Source organism: Heloderma suspectum, chromosome 1, assembly GCF_057233095.1.
Source record: "Heloderma suspectum isolate Gila_16-S chromosome 1, 16-S_ref, whole genome shotgun sequence".
Classification (NCBI taxonomy): Eukaryota; Metazoa; Chordata; class Lepidosauria; order Squamata; family Helodermatidae; genus Heloderma; species Heloderma suspectum.
The window spans coordinates 70,925,979-70,949,350 of record NC_139458.1 but is presented as its reverse complement, the minus strand read 5'-3'; the positions used below and the strand labels follow the sequence as shown (position 1 = coordinate 70,949,350).

At 45.7% G+C, this 23,372-nt stretch overlaps 1 protein-coding gene across 2 annotated transcripts in view; it reads right to left on the bottom strand.

Annotated features, from left to right (window-relative positions):
- The window catches only part of TYRO3 (TYRO3 protein tyrosine kinase), a 98,582-nt gene that overhangs the window by 38,162 nt on the left and 37,048 nt on the right, over positions 1–23,372 (bottom strand). For both annotated transcript variants that reach the window (XM_084827468.1, XM_084827459.1), the window contains exons 5-8: positions 17,113–17,199; positions 7,726–7,841; positions 2,572–2,749; positions 1,143–1,285 (exon numbers count right to left, since the gene is read on the bottom strand). In XM_084827468.1, the coding sequence (XP_084683594.1) occupies positions 1,143–1,285; positions 2,572–2,749; positions 7,726–7,841; positions 17,113–17,199 (524 nt within the window). The remainder of the gene's footprint in view (positions 1–1,142; positions 1,286–2,571; positions 2,750–7,725; positions 7,842–17,112; positions 17,200–23,372) is intronic.

The following is a 23,372-nucleotide window of genomic DNA, read 5'->3' as shown; positions in this document are numbered from 1 at the left end:
CCTCCTTCCAGTTTGACACAAAACTATTCCTATAAGAACTGTGTATGCTTTTTCAGCATTCATTTCCAGAGCTGTCAGTCTAGAACCTTCCCTCAGCTCTAAGTTCAAATCATTTCTCACCCCAGATGAATTTTCATTTTGTAACTCTGGTAATTGGAGAATAAGCTTAGGGAATTGCTCAGATAATCTGGGACAACAATGAGCAACCTGCTGACAAACAGTGTGTGATGATTCTCATTGATTCCGAACACAGCTGAGCCTTTCTCAGCTTTGCCCCATGGGATCTACTATCCAAGTTGCTCTGACTGATAGTTTTCACAGATGAAACTAAAAAGTGCATCTCTCGCCTTATGTGAAATTGGGCAGTATCCAATACTGCTGCTGCACCTCCCCTTGTTTCACTGTGCCCATGAGACCTATCACTAGCACAACAGGAACCAGCGCTTCCTAAAGCAGCCCCAGAAAAGGACAAGTCAGCAGAGCTCTTTTCTGTAAGCTCCACTGACCTGCCCCGTTCCGGGAACGGATGTTTCTGCTCATTTCCAAACTGCTAACTTCCTGTTGTGCTCACAGTAGATCCCCACAGCATTTGATACTGCCCATCGCTAGATGCTGGGTAGAATGAAAAAAAAAAAAAAAACCAAGTCAAATGTATATTGTAACTTATGTAGGTTTTTTTCTTTCGCATTATAGACCACCATACCCCAATCTGGTGTCCTCCAGATGTCTTGCACCAACTCCTGTTGTAGTCCAACACATCTGGAGGGCACCAGGCTGAGGAAGACTGTTATAGGCAGATTCAGGCACAAAATATAAGCCTCGTGTCACATGTGAAAATACCCTTAGCGGCAGGTGGCTCAGACAAAAGTCAGTCCTTATTTAAAACTTCACCCTGATTAATTTGTGGGATTCACAAGATGCAGCAATGGCCCCTGGATCAGATGGCTTTTTCAAAGGATTAGACCCATTTGTGGAGGATGGCTATGAGCCGGCATAGCAAATGAAACCTCAGTGTTCAGGCAACAAAGTACATGGATGCCTCGGACAATTTAATATCATCATCATCATCTCCGTCTCCCACTGGTCTAGATGGACTTTGCTCTGACCCACCAAGGTAATACTTAGGCACCTCAGTTTGTTACCTGAGTTATGTTATCTTGACTCCACTCCAACCTGTATCCCAAGACACTGTCCCTAAGCATTTCTGGAACCACTGCTTCCCATTCCAAAATCAGGCAAGAATCTCTTTGGATAATGTGTACGTTTTGTGGAGTATTGTTTGGAGCTGTAATGGAAACAAAAGGCACAATATGTATTGCGTTGTTAAGAAAGAGAGAATTACCCAGTGGCAAGTCTCAGGGATATAGGAGTGTGGAACAGTTCTAGGGCAACCAGATATCCCATTTGCTAATTCCTTTGCATATTCTGCAAGGGACTCTTGGAGCCCTGGCCAGTCCAAGATAGGGATGGGCAAACTCCCCAACATCCGCCACGGGGGAAATCCAGGCTGCTTGGGCCCCCGTAAATTTCCCTGGAGCTCAGCATGTCTGCTAGATTTCATGGGGCAGCTCTCTGGTATTATAAAAGGTGCAATAGGATAATGGCATAACTACGTAAGTAAATAGAAGTAGGTGCTTTATGGCTGCAAATGGCATAAAATACACCAATTACGGCAGTAATTTTCCCATAATAGGCTAATGGAAGGTGCCATGAACCTATTGCGCCTTTTATAATGCCAGAGAGCCACTCCAGGGGAAATCCGAAGGACGCGGAGGTGAGCGGAGCCAGTCCACTGCGGACTTCGCAGGCTGGATTCTTGGGAATCCAGCCTCATTGGAGTCCACGACGGATTTATCCAGCAACACCTCACATTAATTTTTGTGAACCGCCCAGAGAGCTTCGGCTATTGGGCAGTATAGAAATGAAATAAATAAATAAATAAATAAATAAATAAATAAATATCTCCTGTAACAAGCTGGGAAAACTGGGAAACAGCAGTCTCACCTAGACAGCTGTAGGGACTAGGAAAAACCTCACATTAGCTATTTGCCATGAGCAAATGTAGCACACAACAACAAATGGCCAGTTGTTTAAATCAGCCATGTGGGTTACATGTTCTTTGTACTTTTACTTTACCCAGAGATCCAACAGTTCAGTAAAGTTGTTGCCTTCTGCTCCAGGACTACATGATTCAATGGGGAAATCTTTCAGTATTTACATGCACCATTCGCCCTATTCAGGTGCTGTAAAACTCTCAGCATGGAAGGGATGTGGGGATGTGTGGGCTGGCCCTGCCCCTTCCATCCCTGACCTCCCCATGTTGATGGGAAAGGTCTGGAGGGAACTAGTGCTCTGCATGATCAGGAACCCTGTGCGATTAGGGGTCCCAGTTGCGCAGAGCAGTGTAACTGTGTTCAGCTGAAGATGGGTTACAGTTTCTCTCCAGACCTTCCTCATCAACACAGGAAAGTCAATAGCGGAGAGGGCAGGGCCAGAGTGTGCATCCCTGTACCCCTCCACATTTAGGGTTCTGTAACACCTGAACAGGGCTACAGTCTGCTATGTTCTTACCTAATCCCAAGGTCTGAAAATAGACCCAGTCTGTAAAAGGGGAGCTGCCCATTTCATTAGTGCATTGGACCCGGACACTATAATTGGTGGAGTGCTTTAAACCAGGCAAAGCCCCGATACAGGAGGGAGCAGGGACAACCTCTGTGGAAACTTCCACTTCTTCTTGTAGCTCAGCCACCTGATGGGAAAGGAAGATAAAAGAAATATGACTGCACGAGCCACATGCACTCTTATGGATTTCACATTAAATGGATTTTCACATTACATTAAAATAAATCTTTGTATCCAATCAATAACACATTACATATCAACTTGGCTTCAGGCCACCACTATATCCAGTGACAAATTCTTCAGACAGGTGGAGGTTGTAAAGCAACAGAAAACTTTGGAATAACTTCACAGCTGAAAGATACTATTATGGGCAGTCACAAACATTTCATCTCATTTGTTGAGCATGCCCTAAAGCAGCCTTCCCCACCTTCCCCAGGTGCCCTCCAGATGTTTAGGACTACAACTCGGAAGAACATAAGAAGAGCCATGCTGGGTCAGACCAAGGGTCCATCTAGTCCACAGTGGCCAGCCAGCTGTTGACCAGGAAGCCACAAGCAGTACATGAGTGCAACAGCACCCTCCCATCCATGTTCTCCAGCAACTGATGCGCATAGGCTCACTGCTTCTGATACTGGAGGTAGCATAGGGGCATCAGTAGGGATGTACGTATTGTGTAAAATCTGCTCCATCCGTATTTTGCGGATTGTCTGACGCCTTTTGTTCCGCTGTCCGCTCACAGACAAATTCAATTTTTTTCTCGTAGTGTGGAAAAATACACAAATAATTCCGTAAGAGGTTTTGCAATGATTTACATAATTTACCTTAGTATGTAACATTTAGTGTATAGTCCCCCATTCCATTCAACTTTTCCCCATGTATATTTACCAGTATCAGCAGAAACTTGCATATTTTCCTACAAATTGATATGTGTACATTTTGGGAAAATAATAATAAATAAAATCTGAAAGTCTAGGGACTCCACGTGGCCTAAGGAGGCTGGTCCACAGAGGATTCCACAGGTCGGATTCTTAGAAATCCAAACTCATTTTAGTCCGTCTCAAGTTTCTCCAGCATCCCTAGCCATCAGGACTAGTAGCCATTGATCCCATCAGCCCCAGCTGCTGTGGCCAATGGTCAGGGGGTTGCAGTCCAAAATATCTGCAGGGCACCACACTGGGGAAGGCCAGATATTTGGGGCTGGAGTGATCAATTATATGAAAGTCCTGGCACTTGCAAACTTCCTATGAGCCCAAAGATACTCTTGCTGAACTACACAGACAGCATTAACAACCCTCACTTAAAGCATCATGTTGGGTTCGAACAACACAGTAACAACCCACTGTGGTTTGTTTTATCATGGATCGTCGTGTTGTGCGAAACAGGTGTGATTCTGAATCTCAATTTTAACTTATGTACTCAGTTGCTATAAGGAAATACTCCTCCCATCCTGCACTATAAGATGCCATGAGTAGATGTGTTCTCTCCCTTTGGATAAAAGGGGTTTTGCACCTTGATTTTCTTTTATTTGGTTAAATACTTTTGTATATTTGTATGCCTCAAAAAGAATAAATTTTTAAAAAACACACAAACATGAAGTGAGAGGTTACGATCTGGCACACATCTGCTCACTTAACTTCAAGGAGAATCTTACTCAGTATTTTAAACTATTGTTTTTAAGAGTGTTGAAACTATTATGATACAATTCTTGTTTCCTGTGAATATATTCCTTTTGTCCCACCGTCAACTTTGCTGTAGGCTTGTGAAGCTCTACAAAACATGAAAAACGTATGAACAGAGACAATAGTGGGGTGAGCGTGCATACCACAGGGAATTATGCCTGTGCCAGACCGCCTCCAACTCTGTGAGAAAATGATCACTTGTCTCCAGCCCTAAAAGAACGACAACCATACCTTCCCGGGCAGCTAGAGGCATGCACAGATGGCTGTGTAGAAATATGGGTCAATGGACAATGGTGCTTGTAAATAACAATAAGAACAGGGAGATGCCAAAAACGCTGTCATTATTTCTGTAATGAAGTATGGTTGTCATGTTAAACTTGATCAGAGAGTGAAATTGCTGTTCGTTTCTCCCACCACGGGAGAGAACACATCTACCCACGGCATCTTATAAAGCCCTGTGAAGCTTAGGGAAAAAAGGCTGCCCAAAGGGGATGAAAGTTGAATTGGTCTCACTTTGCTTCCCCCTCCACTTCACCAATTGCAAAAAAAGAGAAAGGAATGGGAAGGCTGGGGGAGGAACTTGAAACTCAGACAGATTAGCACTGTATGGTGAATGGTGGACGTGCAAACTAGGAAAACTAGGCTGTACCGAGTGGGGCAAGCTTGGCATTCCAATGTGCAGGAGGAAATTCATTCTCATCTGTTGAGAGCCCCAACAGAGCAGCAGCAGCAGGAACAATACATGAAAGGAGAGCAAAGTTGCTGTGTGCAGAAAGTCATGATGAATGTCATCATCTTAATGGACTCTTTTACTTCATAAAAGAAATATGCAAGAGCCTCTCCTGCATCTCTACTGAAACAGAAGCAGGATAATCTCAGCCTTGTGCTTTTGTTAACTCCTTTCCGATGTAAGGATGTTGACAGCACTAACAGCACAGGGACCCACCCACCCACAACAGGGTGGGAGATTCACTTGTAAACCTCCATCCAAGAAAAAAAAAAGACCACTTGTAAACTTCCATACAGAATAATCAGTTTCCCTACCCACAGCCCCTCAGTCTTGTCTGGATTAAGGTTCAGCTTGTTTCCCCATGTGTGTGTGTCAGTCAGAGAGAGAGAGAGATGTATGTGTGTGACTGGGTATATCACTTTGTGTATGTCACTTTGGCCCACACCCTTTTGGTTTTGGTCCTACTTCCCTTTGGCTTTGACCCTGACCATTGTGGCCAGCAATTACATGCCCCTGTAAGGTTACCCACAAGAAAATGTCGCCCTCACAGTGAAAAAGGTTCCCCACCTCTGCTTTACTGGCTCTGGCTTGTTCTCTGGCCCTGACCCTCTAACTGTCACCTCTAGTTCTAGCTTGAAGACCACCTGGAGCTCAGCTTTGACTTCCTCCCTGGAAGACTGTGTGAATTGGCTCATGCTCATGACCAATTTGGAATGCTGAGAATGTGGGTTAAATGGAGTTAGGCTTGCCAAAGTGGTTGCGTAGCTACTTTGTCACATGCTCAACTTGCAATTCAAGCCTTGTTTGCTACATGACCTGTTCATGGTCGAGGAAATGGTTCGGACGAGCAGCCGAGGAAAAGGCGCCACGGTGGCTTCTTTTCCCCACCCTGTGCGTGCCGCTGGTGCGCCTACCATTTGCCTAATTACTCATGCTGTGGCGCAGGTTGCCATGCCGTCCGAAACTAGTGAGGGATGCAGCGGGGGTAGCTTCCAAACTACCTCATAACCCCTACAATATGCCATGGGTTGAGGGGTAGTTTGAAAGCCACCCCCGCCACGCACCTTGCTGGGTTCAGGCGACATGGCAACCTGTGCTGTGGTGAGGGTAATAAGGGAAATGGTGGACATGCGAGTGGCATGTGCGGGGCAGGGAAAAGAAGCCACCATGGCTTCTTTTCCCCATGGATCGTTCGAACCCAGCTTCTGTCTCTTCTGTTGTTGTTGTGGAAAAATCGTAAAAAATTGCATGGTTGCGTGAAGTCAACTGACTTATTGTAAGAAGCGTATAACATATTATAAAAAGATATATCAATACGGTGAAGAAGCAAAGATGAGGTTAACTGTATCCATTTTTGGATGCAATCCTTAATATTTTAAAAGTAAAATTAAAAACAACAGAAGCTTCTTGACCAGCAATGGGCCAGTTCAGATGATATGACAGCCCATCAGGGATTAATTAACCCTTGATGGGCCATGGTGTGTGCCATCTGCCATTATGAATATGCAACCTATGATCAGGGTTGCCATGGCTTGTCTTGTCATGCAAACCCAGCCAAGGAGAGTTATTCAAGGGTTAAACAACCCTAGAACAGAGTGTGGGTTATGTGAGGGTTTTTTTAACCCTCTAATAACCCTCCCCAGCTGGGTTCACATGACACAACAAGTCATGGCAACCCCCGTTCAGGGACTGCATATTCATAATAGTGGACAGCACACGCCATGGCCCTTCAAGGGTTAATTAACCCATGATGGGCTGTCGTGTTGTCCAAACCAGCCCATAAGTCAAATCTCCAAATCAAAAAAAGAAAAGCTAAAAAGTTTATATATTTTATTTTGGTGTAGAAACACATGCAATATTTTCTAGTAGGTTACTAGAAGGGTTCCGATAAACCTCCTAACGCACTTAAAATACATGAAGGAATGACAGGGCCATGTGGGCTGGTCCCACCTCTGCTGCCTGTGTGTTTGGCGCACATGTGAGAAGAGGCTTTTCACATGAACAAACACATAGAACACATAGATCCCCCTACAAGGGGGGATCCTAACTGGCCCAGGATTCTCCCTCATTTAGAAGAGCTCCACAAGTGTATGCTGGCATGTGTACAGAGCCTCTTCTCATGTGCACTGAACGCAGGGCCACTGGGCGCAAGCCCACTCCCAACTTCATCATGTGAGGGCTGTTCATGTGACAACCCTCTTCTGCGGAACCGTTCAGGGGTGGGAGTGGGGGTAGAATACCATCTAATCATCCACTGCACAGCAAACGAGAGTTTTGTAACGACTCCTGATTAGCTCCCTAAGGAAGGCACCTGCCTTCCCAAGTCACTGGTTTTCATTTGGTCCATGCTGCTTGTGACTCAGTCAAATAAGTCACATGAGTTTAAGTAGCCCTGACGTTACATGGCCCTTTTTTCCATGGACGTCAGAAGCCCGCAGAACATTGGGAAAACAAGCTCTGTCACAGAAAGCATCAGGCACACCAGCAGAAGGGGCAAAGGGAAGGCAACCTGGTGCCCTCCAGTTGTTTTGGACTACAGTTCCCATAAGCTCCAGTCCCCATAATCCGTGAGCATGCTGGCTGGAGCTTATGGGAGTTGTAGTCCAAAACATCTGGAGGGCACCAGGTTGCCTACCCGTTCACTTGATTTGACTGTTTAGTTTGGAGGGTGGGGTATATGTGTATGTCACATACCTGAACTGTACAAGAATGAAGTGGGGAACGGCCATCAAATCCTGGAAGCCAAGTGATACTGGCATTGTTGCTGGTGATCTGAGTGACTGTCACATTGACAGGTGGAGAGGGGAGAGCTGAAACAGAAGGACGGAAACTGCTTAGCATATACAGAGCTGAGCGAATATTTATATGGGAATGTGGAGATACGACCATCTGAGAATCTGGATAAGGCCCCTGAGGAGTACTAATCAAGCTTTGTATGAACAGAGGGAGCTGGCTCATGACATTATAAATCCTGCTTAACACTGAATAACTTATTTTCTTTATTCACTACTGTGTTGTTAAATAGACATAGAAAACAGAAAACATTTGTTATAGACACTTCCATAATCATTCTGCTATGGAATCTGAGATACAAGTAGTGCTAGTCTGAAGTTTCTTAAACCCCTTGAAGCGCATATCCATTTCAGAGGAGTGGTGGTGCTGAGTCATTGTAGCTTACATTTTTTTCTAGTGGAACTGTCAAGTTGAAACTAATTTCTGCTTAATACCATTTAAACGTTGGGAGAATAAAGTCTTTTCAAAGCAAACAAAGATCTAAGTGAATCCAGAAACATTGGTCCCAATTTAAAAAAATAATCTTCCAAGGGAAATGCAAAACCAAAAAAGCTCTGAACTTTTCACACTCCTCTTATTGAACAATCATCCCTACATCACAATGGACCCAACAACAAAGTGAAACTTGGTGTGGTGTATTCACATATGCATCCACATGGCATTTTCATACAACATATCAGTTCCACTAGAAAAAGAGATATGCTGAAGCGCCTTGCCAAGGAGACGCTAGAGAACAGTCCACACTGTGGTACCTCAAGTTGTGTTTCCTGCAGAATTTGGAAGCCCATCTAGCATACTTCCAACTCCTTAAAAAAAAAAATATATGCCAGCCTTCTCCAACCTGAAGCCCTCCAAATGTGCTGGACTACATCATCCCCAGACATGGCTGTTTGGGAATGATGGGAGTTATAGGCCAGGTTGGGGAAGGATGCTCTATGATGTGTAAAATAATTGTGCACCAACTGAAGCTTTCAGATAGTTTCCGTGCCCTAGGTAGGATGTGTATCAGTAATCTAATCTTCAGCGACCAGGGCTTGTGTAACTGTGACAACATCATCATTCTCTAGATAAAAAACAAAGCTGGCATGCTGGATGAAGCTGGACGAAAAGCACTCCTGGCCACAGCTGCTACCTGACACTTCTTTATCTAGGAGCAAAGCTGGGTCCAGGATTTCTCCCAGTGTACTTCAGGGATGCAGGGTGATGGGGGGGGGGGGCTGAACAACAAGACACAGGCAGAAAGGAATAAAAGGAAGAACAAGATATCATGAAAGAATAGAAAAATGTGTGGATGCATGGGGGCAGGGGAGAATTGCACATGATCACCATACTAGAAGTATATTTGTGTAGTGATTTTGCTTCTTAGTCTGCTACACTGGATACAGTGGATGTGCACTTGGGACAAAACTATATTTCTATGTGATTCTTTGGCTTGAGGGAGAGAGAGAGAGCTATCTGCAATTTCTTCCTTGGCTCGTTGTCTTTTTTAACGACGTCAGTTCAGGCTGTTTGCCCTCCCCTCCCACCATGCTGGCCCACTCTCCTCTTATTTACTCCCAATCTTCTCACTCCATATGTTCTCTCCAACCCTCCCCTTCACTGCTCCCGTCATCTCCTGCTCCCACTCTTGGCTCGACAGTTCCATTCATGCTGCCACTGACTCTCGAAACCGTCTCCCACTCCTTTCCTGGCAAATGCTATCTCTTTCCTTCAGACCCTTCCCCCTAATCCGCCTGCCCTTACCCACCAGAACATAAACCCCTCACATTTTGTTTACTTGCACTAGTCCCATTTCAAAGAACTGTAAAGGCATCTGTGAGGGGGAAGTCTAAAGAGACAGCTTCTCATCTCCCAGAAAGCTGAATCTAGCAGAAGGAAGAAAAGGGCCTTGCAGCAGGCCCTGAACTGCCCAATGTTTTGCCACCAACCTGAACAAGAGTCGGATCAGTTCCAGGTCTGTTTGGATGCAAAGGCCTCTTATGCCTGAGAGAGCCATTTTGTGCTGTACTCTTAAGAATGTAATAGTAACCCTATTGGATCAGACCAAAATGCTATTGAGTCCAGAACTCTGCTTCAACAATGTCCAGCTCCTGGGAAGGGGGCCACAGTTCAATCCTTTGCATGCAGAAAGGTCAGGCTCGATGCCTGGCATCTCCAGTTAAAAAGGATCTCAGGTACATTGGACGCTACGTTGTTTCAGGTCCAACGAAACGTTCATCAAGCCCAATGGCAACAGCTGTCTGGGGTCCTTGGCAGAAGTCCTACCCATCACCTGTTACCTGATTCTTTTTTCACTGGAGACGCCAGGGATCGCACCTGGGAGCAGCTACATGCAAAGCACGTGCTCAACCACTGAGGTACATCCCCTCCTCACCTGCTGAAGGATTCAAGTAACTTAGGTGATGCAGGAAGAAACAGCAAGATTTCCTCCTTTGAACCAAGCCGCACAAGTGCAATTCACAATATCAAGTATGCTTCAGACTGCTGATGAGCCAAAGTCATCAGCATCTAATGGCTGCCTGGTGGCTGGCAGGACTTGTATACTCCAAGTATTTAGCTCAGGAAAAGGGTGTGCTAGGCCCTGAGGATGGGGAAGAATATTGCTTTTGAACTATACAGGTGATTCACCTTGTCTTGCCTCCTCCACGAATTTGTGAAAGGAGGAGGAAAAGCAAGGGAGCTCATGCCATCAAGTCCTGAAGGGACCACCAATGGCCTGAGAGAGCAGAGTCTAGCTGGGATATCCCCTCCCCCAACTTCCCAGGGGGCTACTTAACATAAAAACATAAGAACATCAGAAGAGCTATGCTGGATCAGACCAAGGGTCCATCTAGTCCAGGGGGGTTTCTCCACCACAACAGAAGGAGATGGAAGGAGAAGCCAGTTACAGCTTACCTGGATTTTTGCTGTCCGCAAGGCTCCTCAAGCGAGTGTATCACAGTCGCTTCACAGAACATACTTCCTGGTGGAGGTGGGGGTTGGAGGGAATGTCATCTGACTGGCAGGAGCTGCTCAACCAATAAGAGAGGCTCCCCCACCCACCTCCAGGCTCTCCCCCCTTTCTCCTTTGATGAAATCCTGGGAGGTTTCCTCCCCCGTATTGACAGAAATCACTTTCTTTCTATCTCTCTTCCCCCCACTGCCCCAGACAATCATGAAAGGAACACCGTGTTCTAGCTGCCCTGCTGCAATCAATCGAAGCTTCGAAGCTTTGACATTAAGGCTCTCTAAATGCGTTATTTCAATTCATGGGAATCTCGGGAGTATGCAGTTCAGGGACAAGCCTCATTGACCACAATGGGAGTTATTCCCGAGTAGACACACATATGCTTGTGCTGGGAGAGACAGGGAGAGGACCCGATGCTGCCCAGGATTGGGATGATCGAAGGTGGAAATAGTTACTTCCGAATGGCAATAAAACAAACAAGGGAGAATCGCAGCTTTGAGAAAGTGCTTTACAGCCTTTAGGGAATAAGTGCTTTAAAATGTGCTATTTCACTTGGGGGGAATCTCTCTAAATTCTGATGTGCACATTCAGGGGACAAGCCTCATTGACCACAATGGGAGTTACTTCTGAATAGACACTAATTGGTCTGTGCAGGGATGGGAAACACACAGGAAACACCCCTTGACTGGGGTCAGGGTGAAAGGCACACCCCTCGCCAGGGCTAGTATAACTGAGATCAATGGAGGGGTTGCACACAGCAACTATACCAGGGAGCAATGTTGCACACAGCAACTATACCAGAGAGAACCTGACTTAAGGAAAAGAATTGGACTTGAAGCTGTCTCAGGAAATCTGGTTTTTCCCTGATAAGCTCCGGGGTGGCTGCTGGATGGCCACGACGTCATATATCACTAACAACCTCCAAACGCAGCCACCTTGGAGTAAATCACTCATGTCAACACCCCCTTCCTCCCCAGCATTTTGTTCACACAGTGGCCAACCAGCTGTTGACCAGGAAACCACAAGAAGAACGTGAGTGCAACAGCACCCACCTGCCCATGTTCCCCAGCAACTGGTGTACATATGCTTACTGCCTCTGGTACTGGAGATAGCGCATATCCATCAGGATTAGTAGCCACTGATAGCCTTCAGGTATTTATCTAACCCCCTTTTAAAGTCACCCAAATTGGTGGCCATCACTACATCTTGAGGTAGCGAATTCCATAGTTTGACTATGTGCTGTGTGAAGAAGTACTTCCTTTTATTTGTCCTGAATCTCCCACCAATCAGCTTCATGGGATGACCCGGATTCTCTTATTATGAGAGATGGAGAAAAATGTCTTTCTATCCACATTCTCCACCCCATGCATAATTTTGTACACCTCTGGGGAGATGCTCCAGCCCCTTGATGATTATAGTTGCCCTTTTCTGCATGTTTTCCAACTCTACAATATCCTTTTTTTTAGGTATGGTGACCAGATCTGTACACAGTATTCCATGGGTGGTCGCACCATAATTTATATAAAGACAGTATGATATTGGAAGTTTTATTCCCAATTCCTTTTCTAATTATGCCTAACATGGAGTTTGCCTTTTTTACAGCAGCCTCACACTGGGTTGACATTTTCATTGAGCTGTCCATCACAACCCCAAGATCTCTTTCTTGGTTGGTCACTGCTAGGTCAGATCCCATACTTAAAGACCTGTATTGTCTGAGGGAGGGGGAGAAGAGAATCCCTGTTTTTACCACAAGATGTAGTGATAGCCACCAACTTGAATGGATTTAAAAGGGGATTAGACAAATTCATGGAGGAGAAGGCTGTCGATGGCTACTAGTCCTGATGGCTACCTCCATGGCTCTTTTTATGTTCTTATGAGAAGGACAGGGAGCTAATGTTAGCCACTTCTGAAGAGATCACCACCAGTTTTGAGATAACTTTTCTGTTTTATTGTTTTGTCTTCTGTATTTTGGGGGAGGGGGTTATTTTAAATCATCAGAGTAGATAATACTGGAATAGATGGACCCATGTCCTGACAATATAAGGCTGCTTCATATATCATATTTTATTCCCCAGGGAAGATCACAAGAAGAGCGAAGTGGAGATAGACTTCCCCTGCTGTGCATGCCTGTTCTTCAGAGGGTGAAGTACAGGACACAACTACCACTGAAACCAGCTCAGCAACCTTGGGAGTGTGTTGTGGCAAAACACATTTAGAACAGTAGTGGCAGCGATTGCAAGACCTCTCTATAAATCACATTCATGAAGGTGGTTTCCTGCCATGGCGCTTACGGTGTAAGGCACTGAGGTGGGTCTCAAACCAAGGCCTCCAGCAGCCAGCTTTTGATGCCACCTCCTATGCCACTAGTTCTCTGGGCCTTCAACCAGCTCGTCAGGCTCTGCAGGGTAAAAAGTACTTCCTAGGCTGTAGTGGCTGGAATGCCGCAATCACTGGGGCATTAGATCAGGTGGCTCCGAAACGCCCTCTCCCCCTGAACAGGGCTCGGACTGCACCATGGTTCAATCCGCGGTTACGAGCTCTGAAACAGGAGGTGAGACGGCTAGAGCGCCGGTGGCGGAAGTCTCGCTCCAAAGACGATCAGACACGGGCTAGAGCTGTATCTTCAGCCTATCACGTGGCGGTGAAGGCAGCAAAAAAGGAATATTATGCTGCCTCCATCGCATCTGCAGAGTGCTGCCCCAGGAGGCTGTTCCAAGTGGTCCGGAGCCTGGTCGGTCCTGTGGCTCCGGAACCACTGGAGCATTCTAAGGCCTCCTGTGAGGCCTTGGCAAGGCACTTTGCAGATAAAATTGACCAGATTAGGTGTGTTACTCTGCACGCTGTGGATACAGTTAGTGAGCAGGAGGCGGCCTGTGGCAAACCGGTTTTGTGGGATCGGTTCCAGCTTCTTCCTCCTGATGAAGTGGACAAGGTGCTTTCATCTGTAAGGCCGACCACCTGCTTACTTGATCCTTGCCCATCTTGGCTCATTATGGGCTGCAGAGAGAGACTGGGTGAGGGGATCAAGGCGGTGGTGAACGCCTCCCTTGAGGAGGGAGTGATGCCATCAGCCCTCAAGGAGGCAGTGATAAGACCGCTCTTAAAGAAGCCCTCCTTGGATCCTCAAGTTCTGAACAACTTTCGCCCTGTCTCAAATCTGCCATTTTTGGGCAAGGTGACTGAGCGGGTGGTGGCGGTGCAGTTGAAGGCACACTTGGAAGAAACTGATTATCTAGACCCATTTCAGTCGGGCTTCAGGCTTGGGCATGGGACAGAAACGGCCTTGGTCGCCTTGGTAGATGATATGAGGAGGGCTCTGGATAGGGGTGAATGCTCCTTCCTTGTTCTCCTCGACCTCTCAGCAGCTTTTGATACCGTTGACCACGGTATCCTCCTGGACCGCCTGGAGGGGTTGGGCATTGGAGACACCGTATTGCGGTGGTTCCGGTCCTTCCTCTCTGGCAGGTATCAGAGGGTAGCACTGGGAGAGGAGGTTTCGGACCCGTGGCCACTTACTTCTGGGGTGCCACAGGGTTCCATCCTCTCCCCGATGCTATTTAACATCTATGTGAAGCCGCTGGGGGCTATCATCAGGAGGTTTGGGGTGCGGTGTCATCAATATGCGGATGACACGCAGCTCTACCTCTCATTCAAATCTTCACCAAGGTTGGCCGTAGAATCCCTGTCCAAATGTCTGGAGACGGTGAGTGGCTGGATGGGGAGGAATAAGCTGAAGCTGAACCCTGACAAGACTGAGGTACTTTTGGTGGGAGACAAGAGGAGGCTAGGGGATGTTGACCTGGTGTTGAATGGGGTACAGCTACCCTTGAAAGACCAGGTCCGCAGCCTGGGGCTCATTTTGGACTCCCAGCTGTCCATGGAGGCTCAGGTGTCAGCTGTGAGCCGGACAGCGCTGTATCAACTCCATCTGATATGGCGGCTGCGCCCCTTCCTTCCCAACCATCTGCTCCCATTGGTAGTACATGCCCTGGTCTCCTCTCGTTTAGACTACTGTAATGCGCTCTATGTGGGGTTACCCCTGAAGACGGTTCGGAAGCTGCAGCTGGTACAGAACGCGGCAGCTCACCTGATTAAAGGCAGCCGCCGGCGAGATCACATCACTCCAGTGCTGAAGGAGTTGCACTGGTTACCAGTTGTTTTCCGGGCCAAATTCAAGGTGTTGGTTTTGACCTTTAAAACCCTATATGGTTCCGGCCCAGCCTATCTTAAGGAGCGCCTCCAGCAGCACCAGACAGGCCGCTTAACAAGATCAGCCTCGGATGGCCTTCTCTCTGTCCCATTAGCCAGGACAGCTAGACTGGTGGGGACGAGGGAGAGGGCCTTTTCTGTGGTGGCCCCCACTCTGTGGAACTCCCTCCCTAGGGAACTCCGTCATGCCCCCTCTTTAATGAGCTTCCATCGTGCATTAAAAACGTGGTTGTTCAGGCAGGCATTTGGGGTGGGTTAGGGTATTTTAGAAAATGTTTTTATTGTAGAATTTTATTGTTTTAAACTGTTTTTATTGTATGTTGTACATCGCCCAGAGTGGCTGGGTGACCAGCCAGATGGGCGATTAATAAATTTAATAATAAATAATAAATAGTGCTAGCCTGAAGTGCTAGCCTGAATACTATCAGCTGACTCCACAGCCTGAAGATGGACAGCTAACCTCCAAAACCAATGGAGAGGCATCAGGCTCTATAAAGCCCTTCCTTCTAGGCTGCTTGAACAATCTGAGCAACTTGTCTCATTGAGTATCTATGCCAACTCTCTCTTGCCTTGTACCTGCTTTCTCTCACGTCTCCAATCCAGTATTTGAACTCCTCTACCCATCCATGGCCTGTCCTCTGGCCCTCTGTTCCTCTTTGTCTAATCTGGTACCTGGCTTCCAATCTATTCATACCTACAACTCCTGCCTCTGGCCCACGTGACCATTGCAACTCCGGTCTCACCATGGTGGCCTGTTGCAAGCTAGGCCCCAGGCCTGACAGGCTGAGATCACTGCAGGAGTTTGGGTCAGTGGTGGCAGTGACTATAGGGTCCCTCCATGAGGCAATTCCATGGAGGCATCTCATAGAGCAGGGGTAAGCAACTTGTGGCCCTCCAAATGTTTTGGCCTACTGCACCCATCGTCTCTCACCATTGGCTATGCTGTCTAGGGCTGATGGGAGTTGTAGGCAAAACATTTGGAGGGCCACAACCTGTCCACCCCATCACAGAAGGGTCTGTGAATGTTTCAAACTCACTTGGCCTGAAAGATCCTGACGAAGCAAGTCTAGGGCAAATGCTGGATCCTCCACTGAGTAGACTCTCCTCACCATGAATTATCATTGGTCACTTGTATTTGCTATTTTACATAATTTATTCTGGCCACAAAGCTATAGAACAAATAGCTTGTGGCATACTGTAGCAGCCCCATTCCTTGACCAACAGGAGATGCTCTGTGCATCTCGTGATTTCACTGGACACAATATAACATACTGCCAGCTGAGAATCTCAGGATGCTAAATTCTGCACCCAGTACCAGATTCTGCACAATACACTCATAGTTGCATACATGACCCTTCTTTTAAAAATAAAACTTTCAAATAAATGAAATCCATATAAAAGCAATTCATTGTATTTTGCATGCTAAGAAATATCACCAACCAACCAAAACTCAGCTGCATATTTTCCCTAAAAGGAAGAGAGGGTTTGAATTCCTTCGGGCCTACAGTTGCTTTACTTTCTTAGGATGGAGGAAACAGCAATAGTGGAAGGAGAAAAAATGATTAAAAGGGCTCCAAATTATATGCTTGAAATGAAAGCTTTGAAATCCATAAAACCATGTGATTCCAGAAATGTAATTGCCCCAGTGGTATCGACCTCCTCCTTTTTTCAGAAGCTAATGAGATGCCAGTCCATTAGAGCAAAAGAACGGGGGGGGGGGGGACCTCTTGGGGGCAAATCTGCTGAAAAGGAAGATCTCCTTGTTTACCCACTGCAGATTACATCATGACCCACCTTCCTTTCACAAGCAGCTCTGATACCCTGACCCAACCCCTTTCAAGGAAAATCTGTTATCTTGTATCACATTCCCTTCTTGAACCAGTTGTGGTTTGTTTTTGATTGCAAATTTCGCTGCAAAGGAATGGGCCTGCATACCAAACAGTGAGCACAGAGCATTATTTCATCTGCTGAGAGCATGGAGCAGGCACTGTTCAAAAGTGTGTGAGAGAGAGAGAGAGAGAGAGAGAGAGAGGAGGGAAAACCAGAAACTATTTTAGCTGAGCTCTCCCTGCTTTCGGTGCACCTCCCTCAATGTGCTTCATTCTCTGGAAGGACAGGCAAGGCTCTCTCACCTTTAATTTGCACGGTGGCAGTCCGAGATGAAGACAGTCCCTTAATGTTGTGGGCTTCACAGGAGAAAACTGTGCTTTGATTAATACCTGGAAATCAGCCAAGAAAAGGGAGAAGGGAAATTTCTTTTTAGAAAGCAGCACATAAAACTGCCATATAATCCCCCAGCTTCAATCTCAAGCAGAATTTCAATTATGTTTGACACACAGCTCAGACTCTATATGTGCAACTTTGGGGGCTGAACTGGAAGCGGATCAAACTCACGTGGATTGGAGTGTAATTACCATGTCAACGGCTGTTTATAAAACAGGAAGAATGTGGCATAAAGGAGTTCGTGGTGAGGCGTTCTGCAATCTACGGAAGGGGAGGTGGGGGAAGGGACTTTACTAAGCAGGAGGTCAGAGTTAGGCTCTTAGCAGCTTCACTGTTGTGATCTCACTGCTGTCCTTGCCTGGACTCTCCCCTATTGTTCATTGCACTCAAGTCAAGGCTTGTGTACACTCCATTAGTATGTTTGCACAGTGCCTGGGGAAATGGGGCTTCAGTTCTGACCAGGGCCTGTAGCTATCGTTGAATTGTACCCACAACCTTCATTAAAACAACAGGCGTCTCTGCATCCAAAGGCACGGTGAATACATTGATGCTTGATTAATAAAGCCAATGTTCAATAACTGAGCCATCAGAGAATCATTTCAGATGCAGGGACAAAACCAGAGCTTTTGTCTCCAAAGTAAAAAATGCTGTGCTCCTTGTAAGCCAGGGGTGAGCCACATGCAGCCCATGAGCCACGTGCAGCCCCCATGGCCATTTTTAAAGTCCACGCTGTGTGTCCCCTGCTGCCGCCGCCACTGAAATTGCACCACTAACAAAAACCGCAGTGATTTTGCAGGGAAACAAGGCACCTGGGGAGTGCACTCCTGGTTTGCAAGCAGAATTGCCCTTCCAGAAGCCTCTTGGAAGCTCAGTTCTGCTTGGAAAGAAAGTGTACGCTCACCACATGTCTTGTTTCCCTGCAAAATTGTTGCAATTTTGGCTGCTGATGCAGTGAATTGGCAGTGGTGGGGTGCTGCCTCCAGTGAGTTCTGGGGGAAGCAATGCAGCCCCTTGACCACCAGAAGCTGCCCACCCCTGCTGTAAGCATTTACACACAAAAGTGGAGTGTGTAGGCTATTCCAAAGGCAAACTAGTAGTGCACTCAGGGAAAGGGTCACTAGAAATGCTGAATAAATCACTATTTCCTATTTAAGCTTCATGACTCCTGCTGGGGAAGGTGTGTACAATAATGCATGAAAGTTGGCATACGTGTCTGGGTCACATGACTACCTTCTGATTATTAATATGGCTTGAGAAATAAAAGATGCAAAATTGCAACCTACCAAACAAGCAGCAACACAATTTCTCCTGCATCCATCATTTGTCAACCCTAGCAGTTACTTTGGAGAAAAAAAGAATCCCATCTTTGGCTTCTTCCAGAGTTACATTTTCATCTATGGCTTTGGTTGACCTTTATCTTTCATGTGGACAGCAGACAACTGAATGGGTGTGAAGTTTTGTTTTGTTTTGTTTTCACATCAGAAAAAGCCATCATATGAGCAGTTTTTAAAAATCCGTGATTTCAACACGAAGAAAAATCCTAATCCTCCTTTCATCTTGTCAAAATCCAAGATGTTCAGATGACAATATGGATCCAATTTAAACTACAAAATGTACTTCTTTGATCCCAAATGTGGTCCTACTGGTGGCAGGCCCCCAAAACCAGATTCCTCCATATTGTGCATTTGCTAGGACTGTTTTACTTCTGGTCACTGGCTAAAGAGTGCCACAGATAAGACCTAGAGTTCCATCTCTCACAACAAAGTCCACAAGGAACCTGGCATCTCACTGAGAGCCAAAACAGACATTACTTTAATTGCTTGCAATTTTTATTGCAAAATAGTGATCCAATAAGCAAAGGAATCAGTATTTTAGAAGAGAAGTCGCAGGTGCATTGGGAAGAGGTGATCTGGATTGGACCTATAGCAGGGGGAAAGGGTTAAAGCTGCCTTACCCCCATACTAGGGTCCTGATTTGGACTGAGGGCCCCTGCACCTACTCTAAAGTAAATTGGAAAGACAAATGAAAGAAAGACATAGCTAGCAGCTGCTAGCTATGTCTTTAAAGTAATGTCTATTTTAGCTCTGAGTCCAGGATCTGGGGATTTCTATAAACAATGAGCCAAATACAAGCTCCAGAATATCCTCTAATGCAGTGGGACATCTTGGCAGCCTTGAATACCAGTTCTTCTCTTCTTGCAAATAAAGCACTGGTAACAAGTGACCCAAATGGGAGGCTCCTGAGAAACAGCAATCTGTCATAGTACTCATATAGCTATTTATGACAGGACAAACAGGATTGAAGGCTACTCAACTAGAAAGGGAATGTTTATTGGAATGTTTACTTTGCCTCTTAACACACACCGAGATAAGGACTGAAGCTTCTGGCCTCAGTTTAATTAGTGGTTTCCCTCACCACAGAATACCACCTCACTCAGCATTATTGACATTACTGAAGTGCAGAACTGTAGTTTGCAGAAATACTGGATCCTTAGGCTGAATTCAGATGACTTTGAGGGCTTAAGATACTTTGAATAGTCTCTGTATGTTTATTTTTCAATACGCTATGCAGACACCCTTTTTAGTTTATTTTTTACTCTGGATGTCTTTTGTTTTGTGTAATCACTTTAATATTAACTTTGAAAGACAACAATAAATTACAGAAATAATTTGCAATTACTTAAAAAAATGGAATTGTGAAACGCTTGGTAAAGATGCCCAGGGAAATTACTCTCTGAAGTTTTTATCTGGGCTTCATAGTCCTTGGTTCAAAATACACCAAAGTCTGAAACAGTAGCTGACACTGCACTTTGGGATATGGTGTACTGTCAACACTTGTCTGAAGTAGACTTGTATTATCTTTACTGAAAATGATGACAAGGAGTGGAAGATCAAAAGATGAATGGAGAGATGACAACAAGATACATTTTAAAACCTTCATATGAAACCTCAAGGTGATATATTCTAGCTGACAAGAGATCAAGCAATACTGGTATGATTATTGCTCTTTTTGAATGTGGTAACACCCAACACATCCTCCGTGTTTTCCAGGTACAAACAGAAAACCCAAACTCTACTCTGAAGAAGATGCGATCCACATTTTGAACATGAATCAGCTCAATGAAATGTTGGCCCCACCCAACTATCTTCCAGGTTTATTAATTTATTTACATTTTAGTGCTCTTTCCTACTGAAACTAGCTTCTACCCCCACCCCACCCCACACACACTTATCATGCAAATCCTTGTTCTTGCATGCCTCAGGAACTGTGACCTAGTGAAAGCACACGCAGGTTCACTCTCTGACCCTTCCTCTTCCCTCCAGACAAGATTCTACAAGCAAAGCCAATGGAATACCAAAGAGAGGAAAACATAGATTCCAACACAAAGAGATTTATGTCTTAATCCTCTTCAGGGTTTGAGCAAAATAGACATGAAATAAATCACAGACTGCTCAGGACTTTGTAACTACTGTAAGTGCACTTCTACCTCAAAAGGCTTTGTCACATCTGAATCCTGACCGACAGTCCACCAAGTCAGCAACGCCCTTTTGGTTTTAGGACACAAGCCAAGAGGAAGTTCTCTAGTGCAAGTCTTCAATTCCGTCCTCAATCTGAATCCTGGCTCTTTTGAGGAAAGCAAGTTTTCTTTCCTCTGCTACCCTTGAGCTGGTACTTTGCTCCCCTCTAGGGTAGCCTTCCCCTTCATGGATCACTGCCTTGTTGTGGCGAAGGGGCTTGCGTAACTCAGTGAAGCCATAAGCTATGCCGTGCAGGGCCACCCAAGACGGACAGGTCATGGCAGAGAGTTCTGACAAAATGTGGTCCACTGGAGAAGGAAATGGCAACCCACTCCAGTATTCTTGCCAAGAAAACCCCATGGAACGTATCACAAGGCTAAAAGAGATGACGCTGGAAGATGAGCCCCTCAGGTCGGAAGGTGTCCAATATGCTACTGGGGAAGAGCAGAGGGTATTTCCAAGTAGCGCCAGAAAGAGTGAAGCGGCTGGGCCAAAGCCGAAAGGACACTCAGCTGTGGATGTGTCTGGTGGTGAAAAGAAAATCCGATGCTGTAAAGAACAATATTGTTTAGGAACCTGGAATGTCAGTTCAATGAATCAAGGTAAGCTGGAGGTGGTCAAACATGAGATGGCAAGATTGAACATCGACATCTTGGGAATCAGCGAACTCAAATGGACAGGCATGGGCGAATTTAATTCAGGTGACCATCATATCTACTGTTGTGGGCAAGAATCCCTTAGAAGAAATGGAGTAGCACTCATAGTCAACAAAAGGGTGGGAAAAGCAGTACTGGGGTACAATCTTAAAAATGATAGAATGATCTCAGTACGAATCCAAGGCAAACCATTCAACATCACAGTAATTCAAGTCTATGCCCCAACCACTGAGGCCAAAGAAGCTGAGGTTGATCGGTTCTATGAAGACCTACAACACCTTCTAGAACTAACACCAAAAAAAGATGTCCTCTTCATCATAGGGGATTGGAATGCTAAAGTAGGAAGTCAAGAAATCACCGGGATAACAGGCAGGCATGGCCTTGGTGTACAAAATGAAGCAGGACAAAAGCTAATAGAGTTTTGCCAAGAGAACATGCTGATCATAGCAAACACTCTTTTCCAACAGCACAAGAGGCGACTCTACACATGGACGTCACCAGATGGTCAATATCGAAATCAGATTGATTATGTCCTTTGCAGCCAAAGATGGAGAAGCTCCATACAGTCAGTAAAAACAAGACCTGGAGCTGACTGTGGCTCAGATCATGAGCTGCTTCTTGCAAAATTTCGGCTTAAATTGAAGAACGTCGGGAAAACCACTAAACCGTTCAGGTATGACCTAAATCATATCCCTGATGAATATACAGTGGAGGTGAGGAATAGATTTCAGGGATTAGACCTGATAGACAGAGTGCCTGAGGAACTATGGACGGAGGTCCGTAACATTGTTCAGGAGGCAGCAACGAAATCCATCCCAAAGAAAAAGAAATGCAAGAAAGCAAAGTGGCTGTCTGATGAGGCTTTACAAGTAGCTCACGAAAGAAGGGAAGCGAAAAGTAAGGGAGAAAGGGGAAGATATAGCCAACTGAATGCAGAGTTCCAGAGAATAGCAAGGAGAGACAAGAAGGCCTTCTTAAATGAACAATGCAAAGAAATCGAGGAAAACAACAGAATGGGAAAGACTAGAGATCTTTTCAAGAAAATTGGAGATCTCAAGGGAACGTTTTGTGCAAAGACGGGCATGATAAAGGACAAAGAAGGCAGGGACCTAACAGAAGCAGATGAGATTAAGAAGAGGTGGCAAGAATACACAGAAGAACTATACAGGAAAGATCTGAATGTCCCTGATAACCATGATAGTGCGGTCACTGAACTTGAGCCGGACATCCTAGAGAGTGAAGTCAAGTGGGCCTTAGGAAGCATTAGTAACAACAAAGCTAGTGGAGATGACAGTATTCCAGCCGAGCTATTTAAAATCCTAAAAGATGATGCTGTTAAAGTGCTGCATTCAATATGCCAACAAATCTGGAACACTCAACAGTGGCCACAAGACTGGAAAAGGTCAGTTTACATTCCAATTCCAAAGAAGGGCAACGCCAAAGAGTGTTCAAACTACCGCACAATTGCGCTCATTTCACATGCCAGCAAGGTGATGCTCAAAATCCTACAAGCTAGGCTTCAGCAGTATGTGAACCGAGAACTACCGGAAGTACAAGCTGGGTTTCGAAGAGGCAGAGGAACTAGAGATCAAATCGCCAACATTCGCTGCATCATGGAGAAAGCAAGAGAATTCCAGAAAAACGTCTATTTCTGCTTCATTGACTACGCTAAAGCCTTTGATTGTGTGGATCACAACAAACTGTGGCAAATTCTTAAAGTGATGGGAGTACCAGACCACCTTACCTGTCTCCTGAGAAACCTGTATGAGGGTCAAGAAGCAACAGTCAGAACCAGACATGGAACAACCGATTGGTTCAAAATTGGGAAAGGAGTACGACAAGGCTGCATATTGTCACCCTGCTTATTTAACTTATATGCAGAGTACATCATGAGAAATGCCGGGTTGGATGAATCAGAGGTCGGAATTAAGATTGCTGGGAGAATTATCAACAACCTCCGATATGCAGACGATACCACCCTAATGGCAGAAAGCG